The sequence below is a fragment of the Ostrea edulis genome, chromosome 3 (assembly GCF_947568905.1).
Source record: "Ostrea edulis chromosome 3, xbOstEdul1.1, whole genome shotgun sequence".
Lineage (NCBI taxonomy): Eukaryota > Metazoa > Mollusca > Bivalvia > Ostreida > Ostreidae > Ostrea > Ostrea edulis.
Window position 1 is genome coordinate 97887563 of NC_079166.1, and position 16732 is coordinate 97904294.

Sequence of the window (16732 nt, forward strand, 5' to 3'; positions counted from 1 at the left end):
ATTGATTAGGACTCAATGATAAGATAATGGTTATCACGGTATCGTTACATTGATTTAATGGTTATCACGGTATCATTACATTGATTAGGACTCAATGATAAAATAATGGTTATCACGATATCATTACATTGATTTAATGGTTATCATGGTATCATTACATTGATTTAATGGTTATCTCGGTATCGTTATATTGATTTAGTGGTTATCACGGTATCGTTATATTGATTTAATGGTTATCATGGTATCGTTATATTGATTTTATGGTTATCATGGTATCGTTATATTGATTTAATGGTTATCACGGTATCGTTACATTGATTTAATGGTTATCATGGTATCATTACATTGATTTAATGGTTATCACGGTATCGTTACATTGATTAGGACTCAATGATAAGATAATGGTTATCACGGTATCGTTACATTGATTTAATGGTTATCACGGTATTGTTGCATTGATTTAATGGTTATCACGGTATCGTTACATTGATTTAATGGTTATTTCGGTATCGTTACATTGATTTAATGGTTATCATGGTATCATTCCATTGATTTAATGGTTATCATGGTATTGTTACATTGATTTAATGGTTATCACGGTATCGTTACATTGATTAGGACTCAATGATAAGATAATGGTTATCACGGTATCGTTACATTGATTTAATGGTTATCACGGTATCGTTACATTGATATAATGGTTATCACGGTATCGTTACATTGATTTAATGGTTATCACGGTATTGTTGCATTGATTTAATGGTTATCACGGTATCGTTACATTGATTTAATGGTTATTTCGGTATCGTTACATTGATTTAATGGTTATCATGGTATCATTACATTGATTTAATGGTGATCACGGTATCATTACATTGATTTAATAGTTATCACGGTATCGTTAAATTGATTTAATGGTTATCACGGTATCGTTACATTGATATAATGGTTATCATGGTCTCGTTACATTGATTTAATGGTTATCACGGTATCATTACATTGATTTAATGGTTATCACGGTATTGTTATATTGATTTAATGGTTATCACGGTATCATTACATTGATTTAATGGTTATCATGGTATCATTACATTGATTTAATGGTTATCATGGTATCATTACATTGATTTAATGGTTATATTGGTATCGTTTCATTGATTTAATGGTTATCATGGTATCATTACATTGATTTAATGGTTATCATGGTATCGTTACATTGATTTAATGGTTATCACGGTATCGTTACATTGATTAGGACTCAATGATAAGATAATGGTTATCACGGTATCATTACATTGATTTTATGGTTATCATGGTTTCATTACATTGATTTAACGGTTATCACGGTATCGTTACATTGATTTAATGGTTATCATGGTATTATTACATTGATTTAATGGTTATCTCGGTATCGTTACATTGATTTAATGGTTGTCACGGTATCATTACATTGATTAGGACTCAATGATAAAATAATGGTTATCACGATATCATTACATTGATTTAATGGTTATCATGGTATCATTACATTGATTTAATGGTTATCTCGGTATCGTTATATTGATTTAGTGGTTATCACGGTATCGTTATATTGATTTAATGGTTATCATGGTATCGTTATATTGATTTTATGGTTATCATGGTATCGTTATATTGATTTAATGGTTATCACGGTATCGTTACATTGATTTAATGGTTATCATGGTATCATTCCATTGATTTAATGGTTATCATGGTATTGTTACATTGATTTAATGGTTATCACGGTATCGTTACATTGATTAGGACTCAATGATAAGATAATGGTTATCACGGTATCGTTACATTGATTTAATGGTTATCACGGTATCGTTACATTGATATAATGGTTATCACGGTATCGTTACATTGATATAATGGTTATCACGGTATCGTTATATTGATTTAATGGTTATCACGGTATCATTACATTGATTTAATGGTTATCACGATATCATTACATTGATTTAATGGTTATCATGGTATCATTACATTGATTTAATGGTTATCGCGGTATCGCTACATTGATTTAATGGTTATCTCGGTATCATTACATTGATTTAATGGTTATCTTGGTATCGTTTCATTGATTTAATGGTTATCTCGGTATCATTACATTGATTTAATGGTTATCTCGGTATCATTACATTGATTTAATGGTTATCACGGTATCGTTACATTGATTAGGACTCAATGATAAGATAATGGTTATCACGGTATCATTACATTGATTTAATGGTTATCACGGTATCGTTACATTGATTTAATGGTTATCATGGTATCGTTATATTGATTTTATGGTTATCATGGTATCGTTACATTGCTTTTTATGGTTATCATGGTATCGTTACATTGATTTAATGGTTATCTCGGTATCATTACATTGATTTAATGGTTATCTTGGTATCGTTTCATTGATTTAATGGTTATCTCGGTATCATTACATTGATTTGATGGCTATCACGGTATCGTTACATTGATTTAATGGTTATCACGGTATCGTTACATTGATTAGGACTCAATGATAAGATAATGGTTTTCACGGTATCATTACATTGATTTAATGGTTATCACGGTATCGTTACATTGATTTAATGGTTATCACGGTATCGTTACATTGATTTAATGGTTATCATGGTATCATTACATTGATTTAATGGTTATCATGGTATTGTTACATTGATTTAATGGTTATCACGGTATCATTACATTCATTAGGACTCAATGATAAGATAATGGTTATCACAGTATTGTTATATTGATTTAATGGTTATCACGGTATCGTTACATTGATTTAATGGTTATCACGGTATCGTTACATTGATTTAATGGTTATCATGGTATCATTACATTGATTTAATGGTTATATTGGTATCGTTTCATTGATTTAATGGCTATCTCGGTATCATTACATTGATTTAATGGTTATCTTGGTATCGTTTCATTGATTTAATGGTTATCATGGTATCATTACATTGATTTAATGGTTATCATGGTATCGTTACATTGATTTAATGGTTATCACGGTATCGTTACATTGATTAGGACTCAATGATAAGATAATGGTTATCACGGTATCGTTACATTGATTTAATGGTTATCACGGTATCATTACATTGATTAGGACTCAATGATAAAATAATGGTTATCACGATATCATTACATTGATTTAATGGTTATCATGGTATCATTACATTGATTTAATGGTTATCTCGGTATCGTTATATTGATTTAGTGGTTATCACGGTATCGTTATATTGATTTAATGGTTATCATGGTATCGTTATATTGATTTTATGGTTATCATGGTATCGTTATATTGATTTAATGGTTATCACGGTATCGTTACATTGATTTAATGGTTATCATGGTATCATTACATTGATTTAATGGTTATCACGGTATCGTTACATTGATTAGGACTCAATGATAAGATAATGGTTATCACGGTATCGTTACATTGATTTAATGGTTATCACGGTATTGTTGCATTGATTTAATGGTTATCACGGTATCGTTACATTGATTTAATGGTTATTTCGGTATCGTTACATTGATTTAATGGTTATCATGGTATCATTCCATTGATTTAATGGTTATCATGGTATTGTTACATTGATTTAATGGTTATCACGGTATCGTTACATTGATTAGGACTCAATGATAAGATAATGGTTATCACGGTATCGTTACATTGATTTAATGGTTATCACGGTATCGTTACATTGATATAATGGTTATCACGGTATCGTTACATTGATTTAATGGTTATCACGGTATTGTTGCATTGATTTAATGGTTATCACGGTATCGTTACATTGATTTAATGGTTATTTCGGTATCGTTACATTGATTTAATGGTTATCATGGTATCATTCCATTGATTTAATGGTTATCATGGTATTGTTACATTGATTTAATGGTTATCACGGTATCGTTACATTGATTAGGACTCAATGATAAGATAATGGTTATCACGGTATCGTTACATTGATTTAATGGTTATCACGGTATCGTTATATTGATTTAATGGTTATCACGGTATCATTACATTGATTTAATGGTTATCACGATATCATTACATTGATTTAATGGTTATCATGGTATCATTACATTGATTTAATGGTTATCACGGTATCGCTACATTGATTTAATGGTTATCTCGGTATCATTACATTGATTTAATGGTTATCTTGGTATCGTTTCATTGATTTAATGGTTATCTCGGTATCATTACATTGATTTAATGGTTATCTCGGTATCATTACATTGATTTAATGGTTATCACGGTATCATTACATTGATATAATGGTTATCATGGTATCATTACATTGATATAATGGTTATCATAGTATTGTTACATTGATTTAATGGTTATCACGGTATCGTTACATTGATTAGGACTCAATGATAAGATAATGGTTATCACGGTATCATTACATTGATTTAATGGTTATCACGGTATCGTTACATTGATTTAATGGTTATCATGGTATCGTTATATTGATTTTATGGTTATCATGGTATCGTTACATTGCTTTAATGGTTATCATGGTATCGTTACATTGATTTAATGGTTATCACGGTATCATTACATTGATTTAATGGTTATCATGGTATCGTTACATTGATTTAATGGTTATCATGGTATTGTTACATTGATTTAATGGTTATCATGGTATCGTTACATTGATTTAATGGTTATCATGGTATTGTTATATTGATTTAATGGTTATCATGGTATCGTTGCATTGATTTAATGGTTATCATGGTATCGTTACATTGATTTAATGGTTATCACGGTATTGTTACATTGATTAGGACTCAATGATAAGATAATGGTTATCACGGTATCATTACATTGATTTAATGGTTATCACGGTATCGTTATATTGATTTAATGGTTATCACGGTATCGTTAAATTGATTTAATGGTTTTCACGGTATCGTTACATTGATATAATGGTTATCATGGTCTCGTTACATTGATTTAATGGTTATCACGGTATTCTTATATTGATTTAATGGTTATCACGGTATTGTTTTATTGATTTAATGGTTATCACGGTATCGTTGCATTGATTCAATGGTTATCATGGTATCGTTACATAGATTTAATGGTTATCACGGTATCGTTACATTGATTAGGACTCAATGATTAGATAATGGTTATCACGGTATCATTACATTGATTTAATGGTTATCACGGTATCGTTATATTGATTTAATGGTTATCACGGTGTCGTTAAATTGATTTAATGGTTTTCACGGTATCGTTACATTGATATAATGGTTATCATGGTCTCGTTACATTGATTTAATGGTTATCACGGTATTGTTATATTGATTTAATGGTTATCACGGTATCGTTACATTGATTTAATGGTTATCACGGTATCGTTACATTCATTTAATGGTTATCACGGTATCGTTACATTGATTTAATGGTTATCACGGTATCGTTACATTGATTTAATGGTTATCATGGTATCATTACATTGATTTAATGGTTATCACGGTATCATTACATTGATTTAATGGTTATCACGGTATCAATACATTGATTAGGACTCAATGATAAGATAATGGTTATCATGGTATCGTTATATTGATTTAATAGTTATCACGGTATCGTTACATTGATTTAATGGTTATCATGGTATCATTACATTGATTTAATGGTTATCACGGTATCGTTACATTGATTTAATTGTTATCACGGTATCATTACATTGATTTAATGGTTATCACGGTATCGTTATATTGATTTAATGGTTATCATGGTCTCGTTACATTGATTTAATGGTTATCACGGTATCGTTACATTGATTTAATGGTTTTCACGGTATCGTTACATTGATATAATGGTTATTATGGTCTCGTTACATTGATTTAATGGTTATCACGGTATCGTTACATTGATTTAATGGTTATCTCGGTATCGTTACATTGATTTAATGGTTATCATGGTATCGTTACATTGATTAGGACTCAATGACAAGATAATGGTTATCATGGTATCGTTACATTGATTTAATGGTTATCATGGTATCATTACATTGATTTAATGGTTATCACGGTATCATTACATTGATTTAATGGTTATCACGGTATCGTTATATTGATTTAATGGTTATCACGGTATCGTTATATTGATTTAACGTTATCACGGTATCGTTACAATGATTTAATGGTTATCTCGGTATCGTTATATTGATTTAATGGTTATCACGGTATCGTTATATTGATTTAATGGTTATCATGGTATCATTACATTGATTTAATGGTTATCACGGTATCGTTACATTGATTTATTGGTGATCATGGTATCGTTACAGTGATTTAATGGTGATCTCGATATCATTACATTGATTTAATGGTTAACTCGATATTGTTACATTGATTTAATGGTTATCTCGATATCGTTACATTGATTTAATGGTGATCACGGTATCATTACATTGATTTAATGGTTATCATGGTATCGTTATATTGATTTAATGGTTATCACGGTATCGTTATATTGATTTAATGGTTATCACGGTATCGTTATATTGATTTAATGGTTATCACGGTATCGTTATATTGATTTAACGTTATCACGGTATCGTTACATTGATTTAATGGTTATCTCGGTATCGTTATATTGATTTAATGGTTATCACGGTATCGTTATATTGATTTAATGGTTATCATGGTATCATTACATTGATTGAATGGTTATCACGGTATCGTTACATTGATTTAATGGTGATCATGGTATCGTTACATTGATTTAATGGTTATCTCGATATCATTACATTGATTTAATGGTTAACTCGATATCGTTACATTGATTTAATGGTTATCTCGATATCGTTACATTGATTTAATGGTTATCACGGTATCATTACATTGATTTAATGGTTATCACGGTATTGTTACATTGATTTAATGGTTATCATGGTATCATTACATTGATTTAATGGTTATCTCGATATCCTTACATTGATTTAATGGTTATCATGGTATCATTACATTGATATAATGGTTATCATGGTATCGTTACATTGATTTAATGGTTATCATGGTATCGTTACATTGATTTAATGGTTATTACGGTATTGTTACATTGATTTAATGGTTATCATGATATTGTTACATTGATTTAATGGTTATCACGGTATAATTACATTGATTTAATGGTTATCACGGTATCGTTACATTGATTAGAACTGAATAAACATATAATGCTTTTCACGCTATCGTTGCATTGATTTAATGGTTATCACGGCATCGTTACATTGATTTGCACCTAAGGGTAACCCATGGAAGCACGAGTGGGTATTTCGAATGGGGTCCTTAGCTGTACACGGTAAAAAGTCACATGGGGTCCTTAGCTGTCCATGGTAATGTCCGGATCTTCTCACTCCATGACGTAAACCTCGAAAACCAATTTGAATTCAGATAAGATTCCTGAAAAGTTGTCAATAATATGGTGGTCTGTCTAAATGTGTGACTTGGTGTATGTCGTACTAACGAGATATAACATACACGGCTGATTATGAAATATGTCCTGGTTTGAACGTGCCATCGTCTCGTAGGTACCTGTAGTATGGCGTTTAGTATCTCGTTACGACATACAATTCTTGTGAAACTTCATATACATGTAGTATTTTGATGGAAAAATTGACGTTTGATTCGGGTTTGGTTAACCACGGGACTCATCGCTGACCCGACACGGAATTTATTAAACGTGTCTCTTATCACGACTAAAAAGAGATAAGAGGAGTTTGCAGCGAAAAATGCAGAATTTATTGATCATGGTAATGTTTCCGAGTAGAGTCAATGATCGACTTCCTGATATCAGTACTCGTATAGATGGCGGGGGTATAGGGGGTGGGGTGGGGTGGGGTGGGGTGGGGATGAAACGTGTGGATACACCACAGTGAGGTTTTGATGAGGACTAAAGAAAAATCATATTTCCCTTTCATGTCAATACGTGTATATCATATTGGTGACCCTAAATTACATGTCATACATATTCAAGTGCTGGTGCACAAAACATGCTCTGAGCAGGTGCCCGCCTTCTCGCCTTGATTTTCTCTCATTTAGGATAAATCTGCACCATCCAAACCCCTATCACAGTTCATTGCGAGGGGATTTAGACACTGTGCACAAACACGAACTCTGTCGGTCCTTCTTAAAAATCTACCTTTTATATAGGACCATCCGACTTTCCTTTAAGCTACAGACCTCTTGCAGGACCATGTAGATTTTGCTTTGAATTTCGTCAGAAACTGACCACGGCCGATTTCATTTGTCCAAGATATGCGTACGCCGAATTGCGCCGCGGGCCATATGGTCGACTTAAAGCGGCGCAGCGACAAATGAAATAAATCGGCGAAAAATATGGTTCTTGTCACTTTTCTAATATATTCAAATCGTCTAATATATTCAAATCGTTCAAATTTTTTACACAACACACGGAAATTCCATGAACGAATGAATATGATAGATGTATACAAAATAATTGTGGTTTCTGTTTTGGCATAATAAAAAAATAACCTCCGATCACTCGCACTTTGTATATAGCAGGATCTTTTGACATCATTGAATATTCGCAAAGTAATGATATTTACATCTGTACATAGTGTAGACAGACGGCATATTCTACGCATGTTTATACATGTAATATCACTTCAAACTTATAGTGCAAAACTATCCCTTGTATCTGCATTGATTTGATTTGATCGTATCGTATTGTATATCATATGTACAAAAGGATCAGAAGCAAGTTCGTACAAAATAGGGGCGAAATCAAAATTTCAATGTGTGACCAAAAACTATATTCGCATAGTTTTCACCAAGAACCCCGCTCCCCCCTCGAAACTACATGTGCAAATATGATTAATGTCAGATTAACAAGTAAAAACATACGAGTATAGATAACACTCTGTATACCTTTTCTACTGTTTATTCACAAATGAAAGTGTACATTAATACTATAAAATTTTCATTAGAATGTAATGCTATTGGAGTTTTTAACAGTCGCTTGTCTTTTTAGCTCACCTGAGCTAAAAGCTCAAGTGAGCTTTTCTGATCACCCGTATTCCGGCGTCCGTCCGTCTGTCCGTCCGTCTGTCCGTCTGTAAACTTTTAACATTTTTAACTTCTTCTCAAAAACCAATGGGCCAATTTCAACCAAAGTTGGTACAAAGCATCCTTAGGTAAAGGGAATTCTAAATTGTTAAAATAAAGGGCCAGGCCACCTTCCAAGGGGAGATAATCAAGAAAAGGTAAAAATAGGGTAGGGTCATTAAAAAAATTTCTTCTCAAGAACCACTGAGCCAGAAAAGCTGAGATTTATATGAGAGCTTCTTGATATAGTGCAGATTCCAATTGTTAAAATCATGGCCCCCGGGAATCGGATGGGGCCACAATAGGGGATCAAAGTTTTACATACAAATATATAGGAAAAATCTTTAAAAATCTTCTTCTCAAGAACCACTGTGCCAGAAAAGCTGAGATTTATATGAAAGCTTCCTGATATAATACAGATTCTAAATTGTTAAAATCATGGCCCCCGGGGGTCAGATGGGGCCAGAACAGGGGATCAAAGTTTTACATACAAATATATAGGAAAAATCTTTAAAAATCTTCTTCTCAAGAACCACTGTGCCAGAAAAGCTGAGATTTATATGAAAGCTTCCTGATATAATACAGATTTTAAATTGTTAAAATCATGGCCCCCGGGGGTCGGATGGGGCCACAATAGGGGATCAAAGTTTTACATACACATATATAGGAAAAATCTTTAAAAATCTTCTTCTCAAGAACCACTGAGCCAGAAAAACTGAGATTTATATGAGAGCTTCCTGATATAGTACAGATTCTAAATTGCTAAAATCATGGTCCCCGGGGACTGGATGGGGCCACAATAGGGGATCAAAGTTTTACATACAAATATATAGGAAAAATCTTTAAGAAATCTTCTTCTCAAGAACGACTGTACCAGAAAAGCTGATATTTATGTGAAAGCTTCCTGATATAGTACAGATTCTAAATTGTTAAAATCCTGGCCCCTGTTGTAGGATGGGGCCACAATAGGGGATCAAAGTTTTACATACAAATATACAGGAAAAATCTTTAGAAATCTTCTTCTCAAGAACCACTGTGTCAGAAAAGCTGAGATTTATATGAAAGCTTCCTGATATAGTACAGATTTTAAATTGTTAAAGTCCTGGCCCCCGGGGGTCGAATGGGGCCACAATAGGGGATCAAAGTGTTTTATACAAATATATAGGAAAAATCTTTAAAAATCTTCTTCTCAAGAACCACTAAGCCAGAAAAGCTGATATTTACATGAAAGCTTTCTGACATAGTGCAGATTCAAGTTTGTTCAAATCATGGCCCCTGGGGGGTTGGATGGGGCTACAAGGGGGGATCAAAGTTTTACATACAAATATATAGGGACATTCTCAAGAACCACTGAGCCAGAAAAGCTGATATTCACATGAACAGCTTCCTAACATAGAGCAGAGTTAATTTTGTTCAAATCATGACCCCCTGTTGTAGGATGGGGCCACAATAGGGGATCAAAGTTTTACATACAAATATATAGGAATTTTTTTAAAAAAAAATCTTCTCAAGAACCACTGAGCCAGAAAAGCTGATATTTACATGAAAGCTTTCTGATATAGTGCAGATTCAAGTTTGTTCAAATCATGGTCCCTGAGGGTAGGATGGGGCCACAAGGGGGGATCAAAGTTTTACATACAAATAGATAGGAAAAATCTTCAAATATCATCTTCTCGTGAACCATTGGACCAAAGAAGTTAACATTTACATGAAAGCTTTCTGACATAGTGTAGATTCAAGTTTGCAAAAACTATGGCCTCCAGGGGTAGGTTGGGGCCATAATAAGGACTACGGTTTTACATGCAAATATATATAGAATGTCTTCTGATATGGACCAAGGTGACTCAGGTGAGCGATGTGGCCCATGGGCCTCTTGTTTTTCTTTTTCCACTGAAGTGTAATCGATATCAGATGGCAGATACTTATGAGAATTTTTATCTCCCCTCCCCTTAACTGTTTGAATTTATTTTTTTATTCGAGATCGATCTTTTGATCTCGCTCCTAACGAGTTGTAGGGTACCGGAGGCTACCGAAATCTGCCGAAGTTTGCCGAATGGTAAAAAAGGAAGAACAGCCGTGTATGGCGGAAATATTGGGATTGTCATTGTGACGTCATCGTTCTTGTTTAATCATTAATGTAGAATACCATGCTGAATTTTAAACGGAACTTGCATGATAATATTCATGCAATTATTGTGAGTGGATTATTAAGCGGGGATGATCTCTAATTCGCATTACTTCACTAAAAGGAAATGACATGTAAAAAATGTGTTCCCTGTACATGTAGCACTCGTGTGAACATTTTAGAACGTCTCCGACAAATTGATCTGTTATCCTTGGCCCTGAGGTTTTCTTATTTTGTATATAATTTAATTCTTATTGTATCCTTGTCTCTGATTGGTCAAATTCCAATTGAGGAACGCAGGTTACTTTTGTATAACCCACATATGTAGTTTGGTATTGGGACACACCCCCTTGACAACCAGAAATTGAGCCGGAACTATTTTCTCTCTCTCTCTAAAGTTACATCGCAGCACTGTTTTCAGTCTTCTATGGGATAGAAGGTCAACGTGTACAATAATTTTCATCGCTTTGATACACATATTGTTTTTTCGTTGTCAATATTAGCATCTACTTGTACGCCAAATTTTTATTGTTGTAAAACATTTTTCTCTGTATGATGGTCAAATAATAGATTAAAACAAATATATTATATTCGAATTAATGATTTACCAAGTAAGCATTGCCCTGTTCATTTTGAAAAACATTTCTCACTGGGGGGGGGGGGGGGGGGGGGCATTGCTTGGTTTGCCTTTCAACAAAGCAAACAAAAATTCATGCGTCACATTTTATCACAAGACGTCAGTCACATGGACATGTGGATTGCATGTCACTTGCTTATACATGCATATTTTCGTGTGTTGGATCTACTATTAGTGACAACGTTGCATGCAAGGGTAAGAGTTCATGTAGTAGAAGTTTTCACAGAGGTTAAAAGCCGCAAATTATTGCATTTTCTGATATTTGAAGATTTTTAGGTAGGCCTAAACAATGCAATTTCCCGTATTTTCTCAATCTGTCGGAGATGAGCGACTTTAAAGTCGATCTCTATCTCTGAAGGGCAGCAAAATACGTATTGTATGCATAGTCTACATTTTCTATCATGACAAACTCCACCTAACTCCGATACAATATTTTGATTAATACACTGTAGGCTAGTCATCACTCTTATCATCTAATTTAGTCTATCATTTAATGGGGGGGGGGGGGGAAATGCATCACGAATACGCAAGATCGTAAATACTTAGTTAGCGGAACTCTCTTGTAAAGAAGTCCAGAAAAGCGTGTTGATCTTGGGCATTTTTTGTTTATTCAAACATGTCATCGGAAGACCGGATTTAACCTGTGCATTCCACAATTAAAAACATTTTTAAATTAAAGGTGTGTGAAACGTCTGGATACAGGAAAAATGAACTCCTGAAATTAGCTCGCGAAGCTATATGTTTTGACGCAAGCTCTTCTCAGCTTTGGAAATTTCCTGGCTGACAGCAGTGGGGGAAAATCTACCTAATTTCCATTAAAATCTATCATTTGTGGATATTTCTGCGTATTAGGTTTCTTTCTTGAATCATTACTACAGTCTACTGCAATGCAATGATAGTGCACCATTGTTAAAGTCAGGTGAATCGATCACGACAAAAGTTGCAGAACTGGTATTATTTATCAAGATGCCCAGATTCTCGCATACTCTGGGTCTCGCGAGACTTTGAAAGGGGAAAGTAAAATTTAAAACCAAGACGGAAAAAGTAGTCGCGATCTTGCGTATTCTGTCTAATATTACAGCAATTCTGTCTAATATTACAGCAATTCTGTCTAACATTCATATATTTTTATCTTGACATGATAATTATAATAACAAAACGTGTATATCTGATATTACGTGTTTCGTAACAGTTTATTCTTTATATTTATTTTATGTCGCATTTATTCACTAATATTAAAACTGTTGTATGAATGTGGATAAAATTGAATTCTATTGATTTTTCTAGTCCCGCGTAATATACGAGGCTGGGGGTATGCCTATTTGTGGGATAGATTATATGTAATTATACACAAATACTTTTTAGTCTCGCGTAATCTAGAGACTGAAGTCAAGCTTTTTTGTGGGGTAGAAGTATACATAAAGGTTCTCTAGTCCCACGTAATGTAGAGACTGAAGGTATGCCTATTTGTAGAGTAGACGTCGAAGGCTCTCTAGTTCCGCGTAATGTAGAGACTGAAGGTATGCCTATTTGTAGAGCAGACGTCGAAGGCTCTCTAGTTCCGCGTAATGTAGAGACTGAAGGCATGCCTATTTGTAGAGTAGACGTCGAAGGCTCTCTAGTTCCACGTAATGTAGAGACTGAAGGTATGCCTATTTGTAGAGTAGACATAGGAGTGAGGAATCTTGTGAGATTTCTGGGTATGTTAAGGGTAAGAAATCTCTTTAGACTTTTAGGTATGTTAGGGGTAAGGGATCTCGTGAGATTTCTAGGTATGTTAAGGGTAAGAAATCTCTTTAGACTTTTAGGTATGTTAGGGGTAAGGGATCTCGTGAGATTTCTAGGTATGTTAGGGATGAGAAATCTCGTGAGATGTTTAGGTATGTTAGGGGCAAGGAATCTCGTGAGATGTTTAGGTATGATAGGGGCAAGGAATCTCGTGAGATGTTTAGGTATGTTAGGGGCAAGGAATCTCGTGAGATGTTTAGGTATGTTAGGGGCAAGGAATCTCGTGAAATGTATAGGTATGTTAGGGGTAAGAAATCTCGTGAGATGTATAGGTATATTAGGGGTAAGAAATCTCGTGAGATGTTTAGGTATGTTAGGTGCAAGGAATCTCGTGAGATGTATAGGTATGTCAGGGGTAAGAAATCTCGTGAGATGTATAGGTATGTTAGGAATGAGGAATCTCGTGAGATGTCTAGGTATGTTAGGGGTAAGAAATCTCGTGAGATTTCTAGGTATGTTAGGGGTAAGGGATCTCGTGAGATTTCTAGGTATGTTAGGGGTAAGGAATCTCGTGAGATTTCTAGGTATGTTAGGGGTAAGGAATCTCGTGAGATTTCTAGGTATGTTAGGAGCGAGGAATCTCGTGAGATGTTTAGGTATGTTAGGGGTAAGAAATCTCGTGAGATTTCTAGGTATGTTAGGGGTAAGGAATCTCGTGAGATGTATAGGTATGTTAGGGGTAAGAAATCTCGTGAGATTTCTAGGTATGTTAGGGGTAAGGAATCTCGTGAGATTTCTAGGTATGTTAGGGGTAAGGAATCTCGTGAGATTTCTAGGTCTTTTAGAGGCAGGGAATATCGTGAGATTTCTAGATAAGTTAGAAGTTAGGAACCTATTGAGATTTCTAGGTATGTTAGGAGCGAGGAATCTCGGTAAAAACTGAAGAAAAATGTGGTGGTAATTATAAGTTGTCAGCTAGATCATGGACACTCTCTCAGGTGGTGGTAATTATAAGTTGTCAGATAGATCATGAACACTCTCTCAGGTGGTGGTAATTATAAGTTGTCAGATAGATCATGGACACTCTCTCAGGTATCTCAGCTGGTGAAGTATCTGACCTATAACGTAGTGATTCTGGGTTCGACTCCTTGTTAAGCAACATGTTTTCAAATCTGTTGTAATTGACCAAACGTATTTTTCCAGCTCCTCCGGATTACAACCAGGTAACTAACCCTGGTGCACAACCACAGTTTGCTTACGGAAACCAGTACAATCAGTACCCGGGTCAGTACCCTGAAGGTCAAAGTCAATATCCTGGAGGTCAAAGTCAACATCCTGGAGGTCAATATGCAGGAGGTTATTATCCACAGCAAGGTGGTGTTCAGAACCAATATCCGAGCCATCAATATTACCCAGTAGGTGGCACTCCAGGTCAATATCCGCAAGGGGGCGGAGCTCCACCAGGAAATGTTGTGGTAACTATTAAAACAGTTACTAAATTATGCTGCCGATTTTCAATTTTTTTCTCTGTCTTACATTGATTTGCTGAAATCACCACCACCATCATCATCATCATCATGATCATCATCATCTGTATTAATATTAACTTGTACAATGTTACTTGTATATTGCGTCAATGATTATATATTTACATCAGCCTATGTATTCCTGCTCTACGTAGGTTACTCAGCCTGGCCCAGCCACGATGGTCATCTCCCAGCCTCCACAACAAGATTGGATGGTACCCGCCATTCTCTCCTGCCTCTGCTGTTTTTGGCCTACGGGAATATTTGCTATACTTGCAGCTAACAGGGTAATTTCCATGCGCTTGTACAAGTTTAACTCTGTTCCTTTGTCTGTCTGTTAGCTTGTACAAGTTTGACTCTTTGCCTTTGTCTATCTGTTAGCCTGTAAACGACTTTTTAAAGAGAACGCCTCTATATTGAGAATCACGTCACTGAGTCTTTAAGGGAGTTGATAAGCTTTGGTAGTGAAAACATTTCCTTTAGAAATGATACAAGCTTTAGAAATGATACAAGCACGATAGCGTCATCTTGTTCTTCATATACTTACGATGTAGTTGGGTATTGGTAGAGCCTTATTGTTTTACTCCCGTAAATTCAAAATGAACGAGATGGTGCGATTATTTTTAATACTCAAATACAAATGAGATATAATTGAAGTTGTTTCATTCTTTTAAGGAATACGTATGTAGTAAATATATACAAAGGAATTTTCTCCAAAGCCAACCAACACATCTCAATATGCCATTATCATTCAAAGCGCACCTACACTATCTCAATATGCCATTATCATTCAAAGCGAACCTACAATATCTCAATATGTCATTATCATTCCGTATCTAACCCATGCCCAAGCGCCATATTCAGGCCACACAAGTTTTATAAAGATCAGAGATATAATGCAAGATGAAACTGATATGCATTTTGATTTATAGTTAGGAAAATATGGAGCTTTGTTTTGACCCATTCTGTGAATACACTTCCTGTACAGCTATTTCTGGAGTATGCAGAATTTTATGATATGTAAACGCAGTGGTGACTCCTGGGTTATAGCATTCCATTTGTGACTGGGATGCCGTATGTTCAAGGTTTGCTGGTTATCGTCTTCTGCGTTTAATCTAAGACATTGAAATATGTAGTTAAAGCGTCTTCGCCAAACACTCGGTATTTAGAAGTGAAAGTTAAAGGTGTTTCGGATGAGACTTTAACTTCCGAGGTCCCCTGTCGCTGCAGGCGTTTGCACGTTAAACAACCCTCACCGTTAGAGCCCTACGCGTCATGCATACGCCTAAATTTCTGACACTTCGCCTGCAGTTTGCGACGTTTCAGTTAGGGAAAACTTCTCCAAAGGGCTTACAGCAAAGAAAAAAATAAAGAAACCTATTTTGGTTCATTTCAACAGATGAATTATGATTTCTAATACGGTATCGTTGAGGAATGCCCCGGTCTAATAAATGCCCATGAAATTCTCGTATTTGGTGATCACGTGACTAACCCTAACCCTGACAGCGAAAGGTCCCCGAAAATATGCAATATTGGAAGGGTATATTATAGATATAAAATGTTAAAGGTATCAACGAT

General features: G+C 34.7%; 1 protein-coding gene across 1 annotated transcript in view; it reads left to right on the plus strand.

Moving 5' to 3' along the window:
* Positions 1-16732, plus strand: part of LOC125676885 (calcium-binding protein P-like) — a 41435-nt gene that overhangs the window by 21051 nt on the left and 3652 nt on the right. The window contains exons 2-3 of the mRNA XM_048914760.2: positions 14832-15103; positions 15310-15441. Coding sequence (XP_048770717.2) covers positions 14832-15103; positions 15310-15441 — 404 coding nt within the window. The remainder of the gene's footprint in view (positions 1-14831; positions 15104-15309; positions 15442-16732) is intronic.